Source organism: Molothrus aeneus, chromosome 5, assembly GCF_037042795.1.
Source record: "Molothrus aeneus isolate 106 chromosome 5, BPBGC_Maene_1.0, whole genome shotgun sequence".
In the NCBI taxonomy this organism is placed as follows: Eukaryota; Metazoa; Chordata; class Aves; order Passeriformes; family Icteridae; genus Molothrus; species Molothrus aeneus.
In genome coordinates, this window is record NC_089650.1 from 19,858,989 (window position 1) to 19,882,231 (window position 23,243).

Genomic DNA, 23,243 nt, shown 5'->3' on the forward strand with positions numbered 1-23,243 from the left:
AACATGGCCCCCAAATGCAGATGTGTGAGACCTCCCTTGCTGGGAGGAAAGGGAAATGCAGCGGCCTCTCTGACCAAGGGAAGGACTGCTGTTGTCTAGACAAAGTGACTAAGGAGGGAAGGGGCCAAATGTTTGTACAGCTTTGGGAAGTGTAAACAGCACCCACTGTCCCAAGCCCTTCAAAGCAGAGGAATCCGGAGATGGGATGAAAGCACAGGGAAATTCTGGCCGGGTGTCCTAGCAGAGCAGCTGAGGAGAAGGGGACCTCTCCAAGACAAAAATCCCAGCACCTGAGTCATTTCAAACCAGCCCAAGTGAGGAAGGAGGAGCACAGCATGGCTGGCCATGGGCAGGGCTGTGCATGGGCTCTCAGGACTTTCCCAGCTTTGGTTGCTTCTCTCTGCAATCTCAGAACAAGTGTCCTGGAAAGGAACCTGGAGAGGCCCTGGAAATCCTGCTGTGCCCTGCAGTGAGCTGGTTTGGCCTCTGCTTTTCATTCAGCTCACAAAAGAAAGAGAAAATGCTGTTCAAGAGGTGATTTCCTTTTTTTTTTTTTGTTTTTTTTTTTTTTTTACAACTTTAAATACAGTACTGAGTATAAATTAACCTTACATTAAAAAAAAAGCAAAAAAATTTAAAATAAGATAAAACCTTGACTTACAAACCAAAAGAAACAGATTTTGGAACAGGGTAAGAAAGTGTCTTAAGACTTGAGGGCTTTGGGCTGGAGGGAGGGAGCAACGTGCTGCCTTGGCAGTGGTATGAGAAGTGCTCTGGGCTTGCAGGAGGTGAGGACTGGCTCCCTCCACAACTTGTAACAGCTCCCAGTCTGTGGCTTTGGCTACTTTCCCCATCGCCCTCCAAAGTTCTACCCCACAACAGGGGTGTGTGTGTGAGGGGAGAAGTGCCATGTGATTGCTCTGGGCAGGCATTTTCTTCATGTATGCAGCACCCAGCACAGCACAACCCAAGACCCTGACTCCAAGGTGATGCTGGGAATTCCCATCATATGGAACAATTCTGCTAATGGTTACTGACTATTACCTGTGCAAAACCAGCCCTTGCCCACACAGTCCTCCTCCCTCCTCGAAGACAGGCAGTGGCCCAGGAGGAACTCTGCAACTGACCCTCCAGCTGTTCTCTGAGTCCTCCTCACTTAGAAGAGCTCATTTCTGTCTCAGACGGCTGCTGCCAGCTGTGAAGACCATCCTCATTTCTTTCTCTATACCTACACAGAGCTGTCCACATCGTGGATCAACTCCCAAGCTAAGTGGGTTGGGAACATTGGCAGGGAAAGATTAGTGGAGGCATAGAGTGCAGGACATCCAGGAAGGGGTTAAAGACCTTATGGGAATGACATGATTCTGCTTTCAAGACTACAGAGCAGGCAAGGACAGCTCACTGAGATTGTCATGCTTCTAAGTTTGACTGTCCTTGGTCTTGTTGTGGTGCCACTTCACCTCCTGCAAGGAAGTTGTGCTGGGGAGGGGGAGTTGGTGCAGAGTGAGAGAAAAGGGTAACAAGAAAGAGAGAGATCAGATGATGCCTCTGCTTGCCCTGGCCCTGGCCCTGGCCTCGCAGGCACGTTGCAGTAACAGTGTGCTTTTCTGCCATCCCAGCGAGGCCGATGCACCCACGTGCCTCTGAGCTTCCTGCCACTGGGGAATGAAACCCATTTAAGAACATATATATATATATTTATATATGTATGTATAAATACACATACACACGCACACACATGCACACGTACATATCTATATACACACACACACACACACATGTACACACGCACACATCCAGAGTGAATTTAAAAATAATTTGAATCCGAGCCTGGAACGTTGATTTCTCCACCAGCATGTGCAAAGGTGGCTCTCCTTGGCAGGGGCCGAGGGCATGGAGACGATTCTGCCACCTCTTGCTCCTTCCCCACGATCCAAACACCTTCCAGTCAGCACCAGGAACAGGGAAAAGAGGGAATGGGGGAATGCATTTGGCTTTGTTTTTTGTTCTGTTCCCCGAGATGTTATATACCATAGTCATTTTGGTTTTTCTTTTTAAAAATAAAATATACACACGCACGTTAAAAATATAGATCTGTCCAGGTAGGGCGATGAACGTCCTTAGTGCATTTTCCATCATTGGTCGCCGCTCGCAGTCTGAGATTTGCCTGCTGCCAAAAGGTAGGTCCAACGCAAGAGTAAATCTCAGCTGGGCCCTCCCAGCCTTACCAGAAGCGTGAAGGAAAGGGAGAATATTCCCCTTCTGGCCTCTGTCCATCTGTTTTTCTCCTTTTCTCGGAAGAAATTGGACCCGCTTTCCTTTTCACATTTTCCATCCTGTCCTCCATAGCAGGGAAGGAATTGTCCTGTTCTCATCCCAAGTTGTGGCTGTCGGCATTCACGGTTTTATTTGTACTTTGTTCTTTACTCATATATATATGTAGGTCATCCTTGTCCTTTAGTGTGTGTGTGTGTGTTAAACTTTAAAATTATGCTAATAAATGAGAGGGAGGCTTTGATGGGAGAAGGTCCACTGATGGAAAGGGAAGCACCAATTGCCGTCTGAATCAGACGTCGAGGCAGATGGACAAAGAGGAAAAGTTATCATTCCAAGGACCCCATGGGGGCTATACAGCAAATATATTAAATAAACCTGGAAGTGAAACAAAACCAGACACAGCATTAGAAAATGTAACCTTTTGCCCCCTGCAACTCCCCTCCTATCCCCTTTTCTCCTCTGGAAATATTTATGCCAAAGAGCCAGATTAGAAGCCTGGGAGGACTTTTGACCTCCTCTATTTTTTTCCCCTGAACAGCTTGAGCAAGAGCTGAAATTTGCATGGGTATGCATCATTTCTACCCTGGGAACTTTAGGCTGCCCAGGAGAATCTTGGGACAATCAGAGCCCTCATAGTGCTAAGCGTGGGAATCCCAGTCTCAAGTCACTGCTCGGTGCCCCTTGTCCCCTGCTCCTGATTTGCCACATACGGAAGCCTGCTGTCCCCTCTCCTGGGGTGAGGGGAAGTGAATGTGAAGTGGTGGCCCAGGCTTATTCAAGTGGCTGTAGCAGAGCTGGAACTGCTGAGCTGTGGGCCAGGGCTCTCCCTGTTAAGCTGTGTCACAATCCAGCTCCCACCATTCTGCACCCTGACTACTCTTTCCCTCTTTTCTGCACCTCTTCCTCTCATGGGGAACCAAGGCTTAGCCTCCTTTCACTTGTACCAGTCAAATTCTTCTGGTGATGAGGGAATTACTCCTGTTTACATAAGTCATGGAGAGAAGAATCAGATGCTGGCCTGACAAAGTCCAGATCTCTTGCCAGAGATTCCAGTTCTCCTTTTCCCTGGTATGACCTTTCTCATGCACACAGGCTTCCCTGTAGGAGAGTGATGAACCAAAAGTGTTGCTGCTTTTGGGCCTTTCTGCCAACTCAAGTAAGGAAATAAAAGGAAAAGGGCTCCCTAGAGCAACATTAATTCTCTGTTTTCAATGGAGAACCAATAGAGAAACTAGAACAGGAGTTGCTCCACAGAGGAGATGAATTACCTGGACCCCGAGGGGATTTAGGTGTAGGGAGAAGCCAGGCTTGTTCTCTGCCTGAAAGGGAGGCAGAGAAAGGAGAGGGCGGGGCCTGGGAGCAAGGATGGCTGCAGCATGATCATTCCAACTTTGCAAAGAGACTTAATTCCATAAATAGAATGCACATGTTGGCACCCAACCTAGTTCTGCCTCCTCCTTCAACCCAGGTTTTGTCCTGCAGCAGCCCCACACAGAACGAATGGCCAGTGGTGTGGAAGGGTCCAAGATGCCATGTCCCAGGAGGACATCTCTCCTGGATGGAAAAGCAGCTCGCTGTTACCTGCCTTGTGCTCTCTCTCCCCTGCCAGCACTTCTATGCTATGAGGATTTCTTTCAGCACTTTCTTATCGTTGACATGCTTGTACTTCTTATGTTTCCTCTTCTGTGCCGGCGGCCGGCGTACTCGCCGCCTCTGTGAGACAGCGGCTGTGGTGAATGCCGGGGACAAGCCTGCCAAAACAGAGGGGAGAGTGTCTGTACAGCCAGGGGCAGACTGCTCCTGTTGAAATATCCTTCTCCACACACTGTCAACAAAGAGCTCTGCAACAGCAGGACCACAAGGCCTCTTTCTGTTCTTCTGTTCCTTGTCCTCTGTTCTCCACAATCTTTGCCCTCTCCCTTTTCCCACCATGCCCTTCCCCTCACCTCTCACCTTCCCCTCCTTCTTTCCCCTCTGTTTCAGCCCCTTCCAGGCAGGCAGACATCCTGGGATACGTCCCTCAGCTGGTATAAACCAGTGAAGGCCCTTGGGATTTACTGGAGCTAAGCAGATTGAAACCAGTGGAGGTCTCTTTTCTCTCTCCCCAGCCCCTCTTCTCACACCTCCCTTCATTCTACCAATGCCAAGATCCTTACGTCTCTGTTCCCGTGGCCCTGGACGGATATTCCTGGGGGGCGGTCGGAACACAGCTTCACACCGACACTGCACATGGTCCTCCAAAGGCACAACGACTTTTGTGAATTTTGGCTTCCTCTGGACAAACTCGATCTTGTTCACCTATTTGCAAGAGGAAGGCCAGCAGGAGATTAGTACAGCCACGGCTCCCACTCTGTAAAATTAGTCAGTGTCAGTGCACTTTACTCCTAGCTTTCTTCCTAAAGGGTCAGAAGGTTGCTCACAGAGCCCTGTTCAAGCTGAAAACTCAAACTCAAAACTCAAACACAGACTCAGAGGTGGTGTATATGGGAGATAATTCTGAACATGGCAGCAGAACAGACCCAGACCAGGCAAGTTTGGATGTCTCTGGTTGGTTCCCCTGATCCTAACCATTGCCAGAGATTAAGCAGGATGACTGGTTGATCAGAGACAGAAACATGGAACATGCAGGACATGCCAGCCTGTTTCTGACAGATGCAATGGTGGAGACCTGGGACAACCAGGATAATTCCCACAGAACCTACAGGAAGGGCAAAAGGAGAAGAACTCAGGTCTGAAGCAAGCTAACACAGCCTCACCAGCCCTGCTGAGGCCTGCCTGAATTTGTCTCAAGCTCTTTAATAACTCGCAGGGCTGAAGCCCTCGGCTCTTCATAGGAAAGGCAGTGCTCTGGAAATTCCCCCGGACTCTCCACCAGTGCTGACTCAGAGGGAAGACTCATTGCTCCACATCCCACCACAGGGCACAAGCTTTCTAGGGGGTCCTCCCACTTCATCATCAACCAGGCCTGACCCCACTCAGCTTATCTAACAAGTCTGCGGTGCCTGAAGTGCTCCATAAGCTATAAATACTCACTCTGCTGTGCATCTGGGATGGAATTCCTCTAAACCCACTGCCCCCAGCAGCATCTCTCAGCCAGCGCCAAAGCAGCCAGGCTGTTTATCTTTCCTTGAAAGCCCACTCCACACGCTTCAGACCACACGCTGCCTGCTAGACAAACACTTCCAGCCAAACAATAGAGAGACCTCTGTCCTCAAAGAAACCATTTCCAGGTCACTTTTTCAGGCTGGCTTTTGACCTCTCACTTGTTTTTTTCCAGAAAAACAACTCCTGCTCCCCCCCATTTTTTCCTCATTCAGCCTGGCTTTTCTGAGAAAGGAATTTCCTGATGAAAAGGGCTGTGTGTGAATACAATCTCTCCCAGCCAACCTCTGCTGCCTGCCTGGGGGAGTCTCTTATGGCTCAGGCAGAGGATTAGTATGGGATGAATATTATTTTTAAACAAGCTGTCTAGGAGGAAGCTGTGAGGAGATCACTGGTAGCTGTGAGGGGAGGATCAGAGCAAGAGGTTAGCTGTCAGGTGTCTGCTGGCTGATGGAGCAGGTCAGGAGGCAACTGTGGGCTGAGAAAGAGAAGCTGTTCCAGCGCACATCTTGGAAAGAAGCTGCTGCAGCAGCAGTGGGGGGATGGAGACTGACACTGCAAACCCTCCTCTTTTTGCATCCAAACCAGTTCCCACGATGAAAGCACCCTGTTTCTTCTGCTCTAACACAGCAGACAGGCCTCCTCGAGCCACAGGAAGGCATGGAGCTGCAGATGGGGACAGTGCCCTGCAGCTCTGCCTGGTGACAGTCCCCAGCTGCTGGACAGCACCAGCCCTTCCAGCAGCTGGCAAGGAGGTCACCCACGCTTCTGCATGGCCACACAGAGGGCGCAGATGGCTGCATGAGCCCCGCACCTGAGCCCTGCCCGCGTGTGGTTTTGGGGCACAGGGATGGCCGCGGCGTGGAGCTGCAGATGGGGACAATGCCCTGTAGCTCTGCTGGGCGGCAGGAGGAGGGAGCAGCGGCGGGCGGGTGCCTCACCTGCACGGGCCGGACGCGGATCTGCGTGGGGCGGCACTGCACGTTGCGGTTGTTGCAGCAGCCGGAGCAGCGCTGCACCTCCACGCAGGGCGGCCACACCACGAAGTTGGCGTTGGTGCTGTCCACCATGGTGCGGGAGATTTCGAAGACCACCTCCCGTGTCTTGCACTCTGCCAGGACAGCCGTCTCTGCTGCTGCCAGAGCATCTACACAGGGACAAGAGAGAAACGGGGTGAAATGGGCTTTGCAGCTGCCACCACCCTGCCACAGCCACCTCTGCTGCAAGTGAAGGGCCCCAGATGGCTCTCACGTGCACAAGCACACACGAATGTTCTTTCTCTTTCTCCCACCCCTCTGGCTCTCTCCCTGTACAGAGCCATGCCCTGTGGAGGAAGCCCCAGTAAGTGATGCTTCTCACTGCAGCCCAGACAGCAGATGACACTTTAGAGCAAACAAGCACCATCAGGATTTAAGACAGAGCAGTGCACAGAAGTCCAGACTCCCTCTCCTGCCCTCCCAGGGTGAAACACCCTGCTCCCACTCCAGGCCCAGACCCTCATTTTTTTATAGTGCACCTGTGTGTGTCTCCACACACACAGGTGCACTATAACCTCCACCCCTACATCTGTATCTCAGACAGATATCTGGAGCACCCATAGCTGCTCACCCACGGCTGCTCCCCAACAATCACAAGGTGCAAGACCCCCAGCTCACCTAGGCTTCGTCGCTCTCGAGACAGGACCACAGGGTTTTGATCAGGCTGAGATGCATTCAGGTTCAGGCTCGAGCTGTCCTGCTCTGCAGAGGGGAAGACATGACTTAATAGCACCAGGTAGAGGCAGGAGAAGACAGCAGGCACTTGTGCTCAGATCACCACGCAAAGTGCAGGGACATGGGATAAGCCAGGGACCCAGGACGTCATGCTAGGTGTAAATCCACAAGCAAGGTCACAGCTGTTCTGGGGCACAGACACTCTTTGCTCAGACTAGGCAGCTCAGAGCAACAAGCCTATCATGACTGAGGGGACCCTAGTCAGATCTGGGAGAGGAAAACTCCAGCTCAAGAAAGATAAGGCTTGTGTCAGGAATTTCTGGTGTCAGAGAGGAGTTGAAGAGGGATTCAGATCGGCCAGCTGAGACCAGGATAACACCAAAGGGGATCAAAGACCAGATGGGACAAGCAGAACACTTGGTATTAAACACTGAGGTGCCTTGCTGGGATGGCTTGGGACTGGGAGAGTTGGGAGCTGAGAGGGCAAGTGAAGGGGGGAATGGGTGGTAGGTGGGGTGCTTCCTTTCTCTCTCCTAGCTCACCTCAGGTGCTCTAGGTTAGAGAAGTTTTGTGACAGAAAAACAGAAAAATAAAGTTAAAATTACTTTTCCTCCAGATTACTCTAAGGTAAGAGGCAGGATCTGGAGGTGGTTCAGTCGGCGATGGGAGAGGAAGACCGATAGCATTCAGGCCAGCCCTGAGCGGTTCCCTCCCACCCCACTGCTTTTTCCCATAGGAAGTGCTGAATAGAGAAATGCCCATAATCCCCATGGAGCACTCCAACACGCAGCCCCTCCTGAGCTCGGGACAATGGCTGCGCTCGGAGATAGCTCCCACCCAGCCACAGCTCTTTCCTTCTCTAACCTGCTTTAGCAGCTGAAGGAAACTGAATGGACGTCAGCATCCAGGGAGCAATTTTCTTAAAGGGAATTAGGGGCCAGTGGAAGATCTCTGTTTATCAGATGTGTGGTGGAGCAGACTTCCCTTACCTATCATGTCCCATTCCTCTTCCTCAGCCCTGCCCTAGTGCAGCCCTCTCATAAAGGGAAGCAGGGACTTTGCTCCCTGCTCAGGTCTCAAGCAGTTGCTGACAGATTTGGGGTGGGTGCACAGAGGCTGCATTCAAAAGGCAGGAATCATCTGCCTGTCAATGAGCAGTCAACATCTACATGTGAGGTGGATGGACAGACACCCTTTAAAGTGGCTGGAAAGGTGTGATCAATTCTAGGCACCATTGGTCTTGCCCTCAGGCAAACTCCCAAAATGAGAACTGGTGGATCACACTTTAGAATGGCCTGTGGTTCTCTTTGGACTAGGGAAGGTGTCTGTATGACTGGTTTACATGGGCAGCCACTGCTTTGTGGGCAGCCACAGTCAAGGAGACAACTCCCACTGTACACACTTCTGTTGCTGGGTCTGCAGTAGTGCCCAAGGTCAGGAGAGCACTATCTCAGCCCATCTGCCTCCTGGAACTGCCTCATCCTGGCTCCTTGTGCAGTGACTGGAGGGAAGCAGCTGTGACACACACAGGGTGCACAGACAGCACAGAGAATAGCTCCAGCCACTTTGGGATTATTTTGCTCACACACTAATTTGCTAATTCCTCACAGGGCAAGAGAATGTCAATGCTCCTCAGTGAGTACCTGGGAACAGATGAGAGCCACGGGGTGAAACAAAGAAACAGCTTCACAGCACTTTTTGTTTCCCTGACCACTCTTTCCTATCTGGCACCTGAAGTGAAACCAGTGACTCAAAGCTCTGCAGCCTTCTCTCATCCCCTGTGCTTCTGGAGCCAACCAGATAAGCCCATTTTATTTCTTAATCATGAGGCTGGTTAATAGCTACGATAGAGAGGTATCTGTTCCTTAGACACTGGGCCATGACAGATTGGATGCATCTTCTCAGCTGCTCCTTGCCCACCCCTCCATCCTGTGGCATTTCATCAAATGAAGGTGGGGGCTGCCTTTGGTGCACAAATTGAGTTGATGAGAGGAGAGAAACGGGGGCAAAAAATAGCAACAACTGTTGACACAAAACAAATCTGTTGAGAACCACGTCCCTCCCTCCTCCAGGTTGTCCTTCTACACTCTGGATCAGTACTGAAGACATTTGGAGGTGGGGGGACCAGCCTGGGACAATCCAGCAGGGCTAATTTTGGAAGTTGCCCCATTGTGTGGCTCGTGGACAAGGAGGAGGGAGCTGGTGAGGGCAGGGAGTGGCCCTGGCAGTGGTGGGGAGCCTGGTCGCCTCTTTCTAAGACAAACAATAGCTGAACGCAGCTGGTGCCCTCCCCCTTGCTTTCCCCCCTGCCCCTCCAGGGCCGTTTTGAAAGGCAGCGGGAATGCTTTTGAGACTGCGCCAGTGGTTGGACTGGCATAGGAAACAAAAGCAGGAAATTCTGTTCCCCCGTAGATAGTGTCTCGGCAAGGATTACAAAGCTCAAAACAGACAAAACACGAGAGAGAAGTCGAGCTGGGGGGGCTGGGGGACGACGGGCGGGAGCAGGGTTAGAATAGAAAGGAATTTGCTCTGAAGAGACCGTTTATAAATAAATTCCTGGGCCAGCCCAGCCGCCGTGGCGCGTGCTCCAGTTCCCACACGTGCCGACCCCTCCACGCTTCGCTGCTCCTGCTGCTCCCTGCAGCCAGCCCTGGCCAAGTGACCCCGAGGCCCTGCAGCCCCCGGAGCTCTTATCTACGGGCAGGAGGTGAAGCGACGCTACCCTGACTTAGCCCCTGCCCCGTAGCTCACCCATGGACACGTGCTCTGCTGCTCTTATCCTAAGGGCCTCTGGGAGCCCAGGGCCTTTTGTGGATGCCAAACCTGGAAGCCCACTCAGCCTATTCCTCTTCTGTCACCCTATTTCCACCTCCCATTTTGCAGCCTCCTAAACTGATCCTTGTCCAATTCAAGCCCCGCTGACTGAGCATCTCTCAGGGTGAAGAATGGGGATCTCAGTTCCTTGCACTCACCTTGCCCATCTCCTAACATTTTTGGAAGCCAGTGTCCAGACAGGAGATCTAAAAAAGCATCTAGTTGCCTCTAACTCCCATAAGTTTCAGGGGGACTAAGTCTGTAAACAGGCAGGTCTTGGCTCTTGAGTGATTCCTACATTTATAATGAAATCTGTTGATAGTGTGCCTGCTGAAAAACAGACTATCCCCTCCCAGCCCCTCCCCCCCACAAAGACTTAATTAAAAATAGAGGAGTGTTTGGTGAAGAGGAGATTTACCTACGGAGTCTATCCGCAGGGCACGCTGGAGGTCACTGATGGAGCGCACTGAGCTGCCACCCAAAATCTCATAAATATCTTCGGGTATGGGGTCCCCCTGCCAGACAACAAAAACAAAAGAAGGGGAGAAACAAGCATTAGAGAGATGATCTGCAAGTCCTGGCTGTATCACGGAGCAGGAGCAGGGAATCAAGCATGGGGAAGACACGACAGAACCAGCAAAATGCAAAGATGTGCGTTGTCTTGCACTGGCTTTGAAACCTCAAGAGCTTTATTCCTCATGAAAACATGAACCTGAAACCTAAGCAAAAGCAAGAGAGACCCTCTTGCTGCCTCTTACAAAGCTGTCGGGACACTAAAAAAGCCCAAAAATACCCAGGCTGTGCAGCAGAGCCCTGGACACTCTGCAAGCAGCCAGCAAGGCTTCCTTCTCCGGTGGTGTATGACTTCTCCAGGTGGCTTCTCATTCCTGCTGCCTGCAGTAAAGGCGTTTTAACAGACTTCCCTTACACTATCAGATAAAACCTTCCTAATATTTCCCTCCGTTATGAAACTCCTTCACGGGCTTTGTCAGTTATCGTGTGTGTGTGCGTGTGCGAGCGCGTGTGTTTTCAAACCACAGAGGCCCAATAATATAAATCATTTGCATACTCTTTTTTAAGGAAAAAAAAAAGGCAGGGGTGGAGATGAAGATTGACCTTGGCGGCTGAGGCTGCCCCAGCGTGAGCCCGTGGTGAAATGACAAAAGCTGCGGGGAGGTGATGGGCTGAGGAGCTGATTTGGAGGAAGAAACATATAGGAGTTTGGATGTCCTTGCACACCAGCACAAAAAAACCTTAAGTAAGCAGGGGTAGCAACATCAGACAATGGGCCAAATACAGAGTTTGAGCAGGCAGGTGCAATGTCATCAGTCTCCTGGGAATTTTACTCTGGCACTAGGCTAGAGCGGGCCCCAGTGACAGCACTTAATAAGAGTACAAAGGAGGGGTGTGGGAAAGTAAGTGCTGATTAAAACATACTTCCGAAAGACTGGAAAAAGAGACAGAGGAAAGGACTGGCCAAAGTGTTTGCTTAGCTCCCAGCTCTCTTCATTCAGGGCTACTCAAGCGGAAAAGCTGCTCTTTCAGCCGGGTGCTGGACGATGTCTGAGGCACAGCCCTCCACATGTCCCTGTAACTGAGAGGAGAGCTTGGCTTGTGTGCCTGTGAAGCGCAGGGATTTTCGTGCGGGTTTTTATGGACAGTTGGTGGCATGTGTGTGGTCCTCCTACTGTACAGCTATTCCCTCCCTGCCTGCGTTCAGTGCAGAACATTTTCCTTCCGTTTGCAGCAGAGAAAAGCCACCAGGCAGGTGGCTAAACGTTGGCTTTAAACCTTGAGGGCTTTGGCTCAAACCTGCAGCCACTTTTGGATGGCTGCTTGAGCCTGGCACTCTCTCACACGTGCCTGTCCTTGGCCACCCACTGTTTGCTTCCATAGTAGGACAACAGGAGTGCCCCCTCCTCAGCCCTGCCAGACCACCCTCTAATACTATAACTTTAACTGGGATGCAGTGATGTGAAGGTTGCTGCAGCCCAAGGAGGTTCAGAAACCTCCTGAAGAGAGCTGCAGAGCAGACAACACCCATGTCCTAAACCTCTCACAGCCAGATCCACCAGACAGCTTCAGTCAGACCGAGCTTTCCTGCCCCGCTCCATCCCTGTCACTGCCACATCTCACCACAGATCTGGCTGTCTGCCTGCAGCAAAAAGCAGATATTACATCCCCAGGCATTACTTCCTCAGTCTCTGAGGGAGGGGGAAGCAGCATCAGTGATGAATGCACAGCGAGAGAGAGACTTGTATAATTCAGGGATCACTGAATAGCTGTGAAATGAAGATGCCTTCTGACATCTCCTGCTGTGTGAGGAAGAGAGGGACCAACAGCTCGGTGCTGGAGAGGCTCTGCAGCACTTCCCTGCCTTGTGCCACACACATTTACTGGAAGAAGGATGATTTGCAATTCCCAGTACTTGCAGTCAGAGCTCAGTGCTGGGTGGTGAAATTGCAGGCTTTCAATGTTTGCACCTGTCAGCCAAATGCGTTTGTGTACAAATGCTGCTCTGCACGGATGCCTCTGGACCTTCCTGACACTTAATACATGTAGGAAATGGAACTTTATTTTAAACTCTGGCACTTGCTGGGGGGAGAGCGTGGGCAGGTGTTACGAGACTCAGACTCGGCAACTTTGGAAGCGAGCTGGGAGGTGTCACCTTGCTAACTGAGCAGGAGGAACAGATATGAATCAGGGCTTGAAAATGCAGGCCCTCAGGAGCCGTGCTTCTGGTGACTGCCTGTAGCAATAAGCTCCACTCCCTGCTCACGGCAGCAATTTTAGATGCCAATTTTGTCTTGTTGCAGATACTACCAGCCTGGCTATGGTGTAACACCAGCCCACACGGCTCATAATCCTGTCCTCCTCCCCCATCACTGTAAGGCAACTCTGCCAGTGACAACTGCAAGCCTGTGAAGCTCCTTACCTTACCCTTGTAAACCAAGGCCAAGGCTGGCCTAAGAGTAGCAGCAAACCTGAGCTGCATGCCTTGTCCTTGCTCCCTCTGAGGTCTGTCACAGGGAACAGCCATGCCTCCGGCCCCTGCCCCAGCCCTGTGCCTGGGAGGCTCTGAGAGGGAGCACTGCACACACCCGGGCTGGGGCACTTGTGGGATGAGACACAGGGAAGCAGAGGTCCATCAATCACCTCCACCTAATCCCATGGGGTCAGAAGGTAGAGGAGCATTGGGAGAGGTGGGATCCCCAAGAGACCAGCCCAAGCAGCTGGTGCTTTTCCTGCTCAGCAGCTCCTCTGGAGTTATTTGTCTAACACAGGTTAACAATCTCCTTTTTTAACTGTGCGGCAGATCAAAGAAGACTTTTGTCTCAATGGACTCTTGGCTGGCTGTCAAGTGCCCCAAGGCCTGGCCTTGTATTCTTGCGAGGCCCTGAATTCTTAGAAGAAAGTTTGCTCTTCCCTCCCTCCTTCTGCTCCCCAGTTCCTGACTCTGACTCTCCCCTGAGTCGCAAGGGCACCCCCCAATCTGCCGATCCCCTGGCGGGGACGTTCCCTTTCTTGTGCTGGTTGCTGGTGCTTGAGGGGCCATGGCACATCTGACAAAGGCAGCAGAGCAGCTGCTTGCCTGCACTATGGCTGTTGCACTGGGGCCTCTCAGCACATCAGCTTTGCTCCCCTCCTCCCAGATGTCCAGCAGCACTGTTTGGTCACTGCAAATAAGTGCAGGTGCAGCAGTTCCCCTGTTCCTGCTCCCCACACATTCACTTTCCCAAAATCTGTCTCCTCCCTAGCCCCACCACCTCTTGCTCTGGAGTTTTTTTCCTAGCTTATGCTTTTGAGCACCAGGGATGCTGAAAGGTCCCCTTGCCATCAGAAGCTGCCCAGCTGGTGCAGGGAATAGGCAGTGTTGTGGTCTGCACCCTCTGGGGAGGGTTTCTCAGTCTTGCCTGAAGGTGTGTCTCCTGCTGGGTACAGAGGAGGAGGAGGGAGCAAAGATTGTGCAACCGGCAGGGAAGGCAGCCCCTCAGGGCTCAAAGAAATCAGACAAGGATACTTGTCTGAGGTGAGGACTCCTCCAGTTCCTTTTTCCAAGCTGGTGTGACTGCACACAGAAGGACAGAATGGTGTCAGCAGCACCAGTTTGTGAGGGGCAGGGAAGTACCCACCTATTCGTTCCTCTGCCCAGGAGAGGAGAACTTTCTGAGCACCTCCACACCAAGCATGGCAAGGGATTTTGGCAGCAGGGTCACGAGTGATCAGCCAGGCAAAAACCCCAAACAAACAGCATTTTTTAATTCCCTCTGAAGCTGATGTTTGGACCCTGAGGGGAGACTCCACCGCATTCCCTGGCAGAGGGCAAGACCAGCAGCACCTGCCACCAGCACTCCCCCGGCACAGGGCTTCCACCCTTCCAGCACCACTCCTGGCTACAGGGGAACCCTGACAAACGCCTGCCAGAGCACTCTGCAGCAGGTACAGCCCTCTTCACATGAACCCCTTCCACCTGGAGTCACGGCTTATGGTTTCCCCTCTTAAAATAATCAAACAACGCTTGATCTAGTCTGTGTTCCTAAAATACAGCCGGACCTACCCACACTTTTTCCATTTCAAGGGGGACTCCACTGCTCCTCCACACTCCCCCCACACCTCCCCTGCGAGGGCTGGAGACATTTCCACCCCCGGGGCCGGTTGTGTACCAGCAGCACTGGAAGGAGCACAGGAGCCCTGTCATTCCCTCCTGCTGCTGCACATCAGCTGACAGTGAGAGGGAGGCAGGGACGCTCGCCTGGCTCCTTCCACAAGCTCACCCCAGACGTGTCATCCATCCCAGCTTCCACTGCTTTGTCCTTGTCACTGCCTCGTGCTAGGAAGACTAGGGAAGAACGCGGGAGCCTTGCAGCAGGAAGACGCAGTGGGGAGCTGGGTCGAGGCTATAAGCAAGCGGCCAGCCGCACCCCATTCCTTGGGAATTCCAGAAAGCGCTGCCAGTGGGGCTTCACCCCGGCACAACCACGGCTGGCTCAGCCTAGCTCTGTAAATGTTGCAAGGCAACTATTACAGCCCCTGGGGCAAATGCAAATGGGTTTAGCATCCTCGCTTCCCAACTGGCAAATACCTTCCCGCTGAGGCTTGTACTCCCTCCGGCTGGAAGAGCTCCAGGGCCCTCCAGCTCCAGATGGGTGTGATCAAAGCAGGAGAGGGACTCAGGAGGCTCCATCTCTTTGCTCAGGGCCTCTGCTGATCTGGGGAGCTACAGCTCCTCATGCACTTTCTGTGGCATGGCTGGGGAGGAGCTGCAAGCCCCTTTCTGAGGATGACTCTGGTTCAGCAGCCTGGTGGGAGCTGTGCTGTCTGTGCCTGGTGCAGAGGGTGCAACACACTGCCCTCAGAGTAACTGTGAGCACTGGCTGCAGCCTGAAGCATCTACTCAAGCAGAAACGTTCTTGCTCCTCCTGTCATACAGTGACAAATATCACAATTCCTCCCATGAAACCTCAGGCCAGAATTACCAAACCATTCTAAGCTGTCATAGAGCTGTACAGTATTTCAATCTGATTATGGCAACTGAGGAACAGCTCCTTGGGATCAGACACTTCCATCTTCACCCTTCCCCAGTGCCAACCCTAGCTGATGTTTTATGCTGCATGGGAGAAAGAGATCTGAGCCATCCATAGAGGAAATACCATCCTCTGCTCGAAACAAGCATGACCAGAGCTGGGTAGCCCACAGCTCAAACTGCTTCCTTTTGTGGCTGGGGCAAGGGCAAAATGGACCCACAGCGAGGTGACGTGATGCTTTGCACCCAACCTCTTCTTTGCCATCTCACGAGGGGTGCACCCACTTACCCTGCCCAAAAATGAGGAAGGAAAAGAGAAAAATGATACAAAGAAGGGAAAGTTTTGGTGGAAGGATATTTCCTGCCCCTGACAATCAAGCTGCAGATCCAACCCACAGTTTTGCCATCTTGGGTAGAGCTAAAGTGGGAACTGAGTGCTGTGTGGGAATGTCAGGGGCTTTCTGATCCCCTCAATCTGCATGCAATCAGATGATGAAATGTGACAGCAGAGGTCAAAGGATTTGGGAGTTTGGGGCTCCTTTTCCTCAATCAGGGCTGGGGATGAAGCTTCAATTTCCACATAGGGAACCCAAAGTGGGTTGGGGTGTTTGTTCAAATCTACCACCTGGCCCTTAACCTCTGCTCAGCTTCTTCCTGAGCAGCACATTCAGGACTGCTGGGCACGATGCTTGTGTGACTGGGGAAGCTCAGCAGACACTCACCTCTCACCCCTTCCCCCAGCCGAGCACACACCTTGCTGAATAACCCTGCCACTCGGTGTCGGTGTCGGTGCCGTGCCTCTGCTCACACGGTCCCCTTCCTTCCCCTTTCCAAAGCCCCACGCCCTTTCTCCACTGCCTCCCTGGCAATGCCAGGGTGGATTTCACACTGTGCGTTATTCCAGAGGCGTCAAGAGGACCCCGGTCCCTGCTGTACCCGCACTGCCGTGATGCCAAAATCACGGGATGGGGTGAGAGGCTGGAAGGAGGGCACCTGCCCTGGGGTGACAGCCCTGGGCAAGGCAGGGCAGGAAGCTGCGAGTTCCCCGGGGCTCGCCAGCAGTATTCCTGCTCCCACATTAACCGGGGCCGCTTCAGCCTGGTCCCCCCTGCCCCTGCACCCGGGGGTGGGTGGATTCCCAGGCGAGCCCCCCTTGGCGGGCCTGTCCCGACGGGAGTGCCCGCTCCAGAGGGGTGTTCACTCCAGAGCAGGGTGCACGCTCCAGAGGGGTGCCCGCTCCAGAGGGGGTGTTCACTCCAGAGGGGTGCCCGCTCCAGGGGGGTGCCTGCTCCAGGGGGGTGTTCACTCCAGAGGGGTGCCCGCTCCAGAGGGGCGCCCGCTCCAGAGGGGTGCCCGCTCCAGAGGGGCGCCCGCTCCAGAGAGGTGCCCGCTGCAGTGGGCGCTGCCCTCCGGAGGGGCGGCGGTCGCTGCCCGCCATTAGCGCGGCCGGTTCCCGCCGCAGCCCTTCCCGCGGAGCGGGGCCGGGACCGCGCCCCCGGGCTCCGCGCCCCCGGGCTCCGCGCCGCTCCCCGGCCGCCCCCGGCTGCGCCCGCCGCACCTGCGGGCCGGAGCCGCCGCCGCCGGCGCTCGCCCAGCGCGGGGCTGGCAGCTCGGCAGCACCGCCCGCTGCCCGCGGCGGAAACTCACCTCCATGCGGGCCAGGGGCAGCGAGAGGATGAACGCGAAGACCACGCCGAAATTCATCCCGACTCCAGGCCCCGCCGGCTGCGGGCACATGGACGGCGAGCCCCGGCAGGGAAGCGCTTCCCGCAGACAGCCCTGCGGCCGCCCGGCCTCAGGCATCGAGGGCGCTGCGCGTTCCCATGTCCCCTGCGAGCCGGGAGGAGGTGGGAGAGCCGCGGGAGCCCTTGGAGGAGGACGTGGAGGTGCTGGTGGTGGTGGTGGTGAGGGGAGACAGAAGTAATTCTCGGTGACTCGCTTGCCTCTGCGCTATCTCATAAGCCCGGTGGGAAAAAAATGCAGTCCCTCGGAATTATACACATCCAGAGTCTGGGTCCCCCTCGGCGCAAGGGATGCTTCAGTGGTGGCTTTGGCTAGGTGGTCCACATGCTATTCTTCCTCTTGGTTTTCTTCCCTTTTAAAAAAAATGTATATCTGTAAAAGCTTTTACATGCAGGTAACAATGTCTCAATGTTCTTAGAAGAAGGTGCACAGAATAGTAACTAAAAGGAAAAAAAAACTTTTCCAAAGTTTGGAGTGAAATCCAAAATATGAAATCTTCTTCCTTAAGTTGTCCTCTTCTTAAAATGCTCCTTTTCTTCCTTTTTGCCACTTGTTTTTTAGAGAAAAGTTGCCAGTGTGCATTGAATTTCTTCCCCTTACATTAGATTCTGGCTCGGGTGCCTTCTCGTTCCAAGAGTTGGCTTGGACAGGAGGTTTGCTTTGGGTTTGGAGACAGGTGAGAGCAAATGTTTTTGCTCTGGGTTGTGAGTGTGTGTTTGTGTGCGTGCGCTGAGCCTTGACAAGCCTCAAAGTGGAGCCACTGGTGCTGCCTCCCGCACTCTGTTGCAACAAGAAAGGAAAAACAAAAAAAAAGGCAGAAAAGGTAAAATTGCAGGAGGGCCGAGTGAGCCGATGGGTCTTTATTTTCTGCGAGCTGCAAGAGAGACTAAGCTGGCACTCGGGGCTGCTCCTTTTATGAAGGAGAGGAGATGGGTGGAGCATAACTTGCCATCCTCCTCTTTGGCTGGGTATCAAGGAACAAATCTAGTGAGGGATTACTGACAAAATAAAATACTGTATTACTGACAAAATAAAAAGTGTATTAATTTAAATGATAAATTAATTAAAAATGACTAATGCTGCAGCAACCTGTGTAATGTGGCTTTAATATCGCGTGAGGAATGGGGACAGAAATTCCTGCCTCCTCGGCAAGAGATAAGAAGAGAGGAGTTCCCGGCACGGTAGTTTGTTATTTTTTTTGGCCCCAGGTTCTCGCTGTTTCAGTCTGGAGCCCATTCCTCTAAGCTCCACTCGCTGCCTTCCCTGCCCTGCTACACCACTAGCTCCAGGGAGAGAGATGACTTTAATATCTCACATCTCTTTGTGTGCAGGGGAAAAAAAAGAAGCCAGAGAAATTTACACGTTGCTATAAGACAATCTGGTGTTGCTCGTGGCACCCGGAGGTATTTTGCTGCATGATTATCTCCACGATGTAATAAACATCTGAAGGGAAATTAAGCCAGCAGATATTTGCTGTGGGGGGAGAGGGATGGGGAGGGTAAGGCTGCTAACAGGTGAGTTCAAGAAAGAGTCATATCCTATTGAAAAAACACCCTCTCACGTACATAGGAGCGCTCTCCCGGCGCCGACTCGCACACTCCAGGCACGAGCAGGAGGGATCTCTGCTCTGCACCATCTTTGTGCAGGCTCGTATCCACCGAGACATTCCTGCACCGTCATGCACCGCAGGCGCTCGGCAGGCGCTCGCTCTGAATCCCAAGCATCCCCCCTGCCTTTCCTATGCTACGCACACGCTTCTGCTCGAGCCGCTCGCATGCACAGCTACGTGCAAATTTTGTCTCATTCACACATCCCTGGGCATCCATGTGTTCTCCTTCACTCTCCCCCTCTCTCTTCCCTTCTCACATACATACACCCACTGGCATACCGGTGGCCTCATCTCACAGCATCACACATGCTCCCTCAGCCTCTCTGGGTGCCTGTAAGTCTCCTGCAGCCAACCCTCCCTAAAACACACGGTCTCGCACCAGCACTCCAAAGTGCCCGGGTGCAGGAGGGGCAGACCCTGGAACTGAGCAGCAGGCAGCCCCCCAAATGCTCCTCTGCAGCAGGCACCTGACAGCACACCCCAGCTTGGCCAGCTATGCCCCTGAACCTGGTTTTGGTCTCATGGATGTGGGTGTTGGTCAGGAAGCACAGGGACACAAGGAATACTGGGGTCCTCCATAAATAGCCTGGGTCCTCTGGGGCAGCATGTCAAGGTGCCCTTGGGTCACAAGGATTACCTTCATTCACCCTAACCCAGAAGAAGAGTGGGCAGATTTCTCCTCAGTTGGAGAGGTGGTCAGAGCCATGTCAGCTCCAAAGCCCAGGCCATCTGAGGTGCCTGAGTGCAGGGATAAGGAGGGTCCTGGGAGTCCCTCAAACTGAGTCTCAAGTGGTTCAGTTCCAATATTGGAGCTCAAGAGGGAGGAAGTAGAAATGCAAGGCATACCTTTGCTCATTTCCACCACCAGAGACCTTAACAAGACTTTATCTTAGATGCTCCAGCCATGATAGCCCTGTCCCACCCCAAATTCCTCAGGACACTCTTAGAATTCCCCTCATTCTCCATCCTGGCCTGCCAGCAGCGTACCAGCCATTTCAAGTGATCATAATTTGGCTCTAACCCCCAGTGATGTGGAGCTGCAACCCTGATGTCCACCTGGGTGCTGAAACACCTTTTCAAATCTGTGGAGGGCTTCAAAAAAAGAGTTTTAAAAGGGCCTCGGTCCATTTCACCTCTTTCCAAATGGCACTAGCCAAAGAAACGCTGCAGCCTTGGGGTCCTTGGCAGTCAGCAGGGGAAAAGGTGAGGATTTGAGAAGTCCTTCTATGTCTGTAGAGGGCTCCGGGGACAGCTGGGTCCTGAATGTCCATGACCCCGTTAGGTATTTCAGGTTCCCAAGGGGTCACTGGAGGCCCAGGTACCTTTTAAGGATCTCTGCCCTCAAATAAGCTGGGGTGACTCCACCACCCTGGTGCCGCCTGTGTGGGGAGTCCCCCACGCTGTAGTGGCTTCCTGGCCAGGACAGAACAGCCTGTGTGTGGGAGAGCTGATCAAATTCCTCGGCAGGGAGAGATATTGCTGCCAGAGAGGAGAAGGTCTCAGCAGAAAGCCAGCAGGGAGTGCTGCAAATTTCTTGCTTGGTAGCAACAAGAGCTGCTGCAGGGCCTGATTTTGGGGGAGATATGGTGTGCTTTTTTTTTTTTTTTTTTGAATATCCGGCTCTATTACATGCTAGATGGGATAGAAATAGAGTTATTTATTTTCATGTGGATGATGCTGGGCAGTTTTTAGAAGCTCAACATCAGAAACAAAAAGCTAATCCCTGTAGAACCTCCAGACAGCAAGGAAGAGGATGTTTGGAATTTGACTAATCATCTATCTATGACCCTGCCTGGAAATAGAGCAAAGTGATACTCAAGCTGCTCAGGCTTCACCAGTTTTTCTGTTTTTAAGACAGGGAGAGACTTTTCTGTAGCGATGTCTTTAGACTGAGGGGGTCGGTCTCACGGGCACTGAGTTTGATAGGGGTGCTTGCACCTAAAACTGTGCCTTGAGCCTGCTGGGGGCTCCCTTGATTCTCTTACTTCTGTGGAATTAGTTTGAGATGTGTCCCACAAACCCCTAAAACTAATGGGGATAACTGGATCTCCCTCTCACCTGGCCTGTGGGTTAGGCGTGGAGGCCTGTGGGGCTATTGGTGTCCCAGATATCACAGGTTAAGAGTTTGAAGCCACCATGGCATATATTGGGAAGGTATTTTGAGGCTACATGAAGCATCTGGACCATAAAAATGTCCCATTAGAGAACCATGACTTGACAAGATATGGTTGCAACTGTGCTAGCTGGCAATGGCCCCGCAGACAAACCGCAACAAAACAAGATTTCCTAAGAGCCTGCACCAGGATATTAAAACACTTTCTTATTAAAACACTTTCAACACCACTACAGCACTCAAACCTGCAAACAGCTGAACTAATCTCCCTGGTTATTCTGTTATCACCAGGGAGGAGAGCCACACGTGTCTGAGGACAATAGGCAGTTCCTTGCTGCAAGGCTGCTCTCCCCTCATCTCGTGTTGATGGAAAAAAATGATCGTGCTAACCACCATCCACAGCAGCATGGAGTGAGGGGTGATTTTTTTTTTTAATTTATTACCTTTTTTTTCGGAGGGGGCAGGTAGAGAATTATGAAACAACAGGAAGAAAAACAGGGCTTACAATGGAAAGCAAGACTCAGTCTGAACAGCTGAGGTGTCTCAGCCTCTCCATGATGAGTCCTATTTTGAAAACAATCAATGGAAAGAAATTAGGAGGTGTTGACAGCCAACGTGAAGTCAGCCCGCCCACTCAAGGTATCTGACTTAGGTGCTGCTGCTGCTCCGGTCCCGGGGTTCGGGAGGAGGATGAGCAATCCCTGCGCCCACGCCCTGGGACTGCCGCAGCCGTCAATGGAGGGGAGACGCTGCGGCAGCGAAAGGAGGCACCTGGAGTGAGTTTTACACCTCGTTTACACCCGGAGATCCGCTCTGTGGGCGAGTTGGTGTTACACGCAGCCCCCGGCCGAGTGGGGTTTATCCCGGCTGTCCCAGGGGATAAGGACGGGGTTACTGTGCCCTGCTCACGCTGTGTTACTCAGCGTTTGCCCCAGAGGGGCTGACACGAGAGCTGCCCCGACTTCCCTGAGTAAGGACTGAGCTTGGTTTAGTGGAGGAAGAAGGAGGAAAGGAGAAGAGAGGCCAAAGGAAGGAGACAGAGGCAGGCACGGAGCTTGGTGCTTGTATTTGGGGCTGGAGAAAGGCAGAGCCTCAGGGTACCCAGGGCTTGCATAATTTGCCTTCCCGCCCCTGGCACTGGCAGGGAAAATGCTTTCCAAGGATGAGTAAAACCCTGACAGAGCCAGCGGCTCCAGCGGAAAGGGAAGGTGTCACCTGGGGAGCAGGCGTTCGATGGGACCTGCCAGGCTTTCCCTGGGAACCACCCCCTCTGCCTGTCTCTCCGTCAGAGGGATTCCCCCAGCCCCTCACCACCTCCCTCATCTCACCCATTCCTGGCAGGAACCTGGCAGAGAGGAGAGGATGGGGACGGGGACGAGCATGCAGACAGATGCAGAGGGCAGAGCCCAGCCCCTGACAACGGCAGAGGGGAGAGAGAGAGGGCTCCTGTCGGCTGTGCCTTCCTGCCCCGTGCTTTGAGATGAAGGAGAAGGCAAAGGCATTTCACATCTCTGCGGATGTGTAGCTCGAGCAGGATTCAAAGAGAAAAGGCAAGGCTGGGGGGCACTGATTTCCCAGCACTTTCCCGTGTGCACACACGTTCCTGCATCAAGTGGGGAGGAGGGGATGCAGCCTTTTCTGATCATGCTGCCATATATTTCTCCCCCACCCCAACCCCCAAGTTTAGGGTAGAAGGGAACAATTTCCTTACACTGGCAACCATCCATTATGTCTATGGATCTGCTCCCCACCCCATTCCCCCTCTCTTTCCTGTTTTGATGAAAGGAAAAAATGTTCTGCTTTCCTTCTTTATTTTTCCAGACTGGTGAATAGCACTCGAAAGGAATTTCTCTCCCTCCCCCCTTCCCCTCTCCCAGTATAATAAATACATACGTATGTGTGTGTGAATATGCCACACATTGCAGGTCATCTGTTGTTTTTCAAAAGGCATACACTATTTTTGTTTCCAAATTGATTAGGTGAGCAGCGGTCCCCCTTTCCACTGACACCACCCCAAACACTGCTTCCCCTGCCCTCGCCCTCTGCCACTCACCATGTCCCCATCCTTTGCCCCCGGCTCCGCAGCGAGCGGCGGTGGCGGTGGCAGCAGCGAGAAGGAAGCTTTGCTGAGCTGGAGTAAAAATAGCCCCAGCAGTTACTCAGCTCAGAACGTAACATGACTCATGTGAAACGAAGATGAGGGTCGAAAACCAAAAGCAAGCAGCTCTCCCCGCCCCGGCCCCTGCCACCTGCTGCTGCTGCTCACGTCACAGAGCAAAACCCACTCAGAGTGCTCCTGGCTGGGGGTCAGGGCATCAGCCAGGATGGAAAGCCCCGCTCGTGCTACCT

At 52.8% G+C, this 23,243-nt stretch overlaps 1 protein-coding gene across 2 annotated transcripts; it reads right to left on the reverse strand.

Moving 5' to 3' along the window:
- Window positions 1–591: 591 nt before the first annotated feature.
- PDGFB (platelet derived growth factor subunit B) lies at window positions 592–23,015 on the reverse strand. Of its 2 annotated transcripts, XM_066549813.1 has the most exons (8): window positions 22,948–23,015; window positions 17,077–17,952; window positions 10,324–10,420; window positions 7,035–7,118; window positions 6,321–6,526; window positions 4,434–4,575; window positions 3,859–4,028; window positions 592–2,652 (listed from the first exon to the last, which is right to left on the reverse strand). In XM_066549813.1, exons 2-7 carry the CDS (start codon window positions 17,230–17,232, stop codon window positions 3,892–3,894), a joined length of 822 nt encoding a protein of 273 aa, XP_066405910.1. In that variant the 5' UTR covers window positions 17,233–17,952; window positions 22,948–23,015; the 3' UTR covers window positions 592–2,652; window positions 3,859–3,891. The 2 variants fall into 2 exon arrangements, with proteins under 2 accessions (XP_066405910.1, XP_066405914.1); XM_066549817.1 differs by lacking the exon at window positions 22,948–23,015 and having other exon boundaries at window positions 3,863–4,028; window positions 17,077–18,036.
- Window positions 23,016–23,243: the final 228 nt, after the last annotated feature.

Bases quoted from the DNA above. Each gene is read 5' to 3' on its own strand.
- PDGFB (XM_066549813.1), bottom strand. From the start codon at position 17,232: ATGCCTGAGGCCGGGCGGCCGCAGGGCTGTCTGCGGGAAGCGCTTCCC. The intron at 7,119-10,323 runs GTAAATCTCCTC...TCCCCTCTGCAG, and splicing joins CCTGCGGATAGACTCCGTAG to AGCAGGACAGCTCGAGCCTG. The intron at 4,029-4,433 runs GTAAGGATCTTG...CTGTTTTGGCAG, and splicing joins AGGGCCACGGGAACAGAGAC to GCTTGTCCCCGGCATTCACC.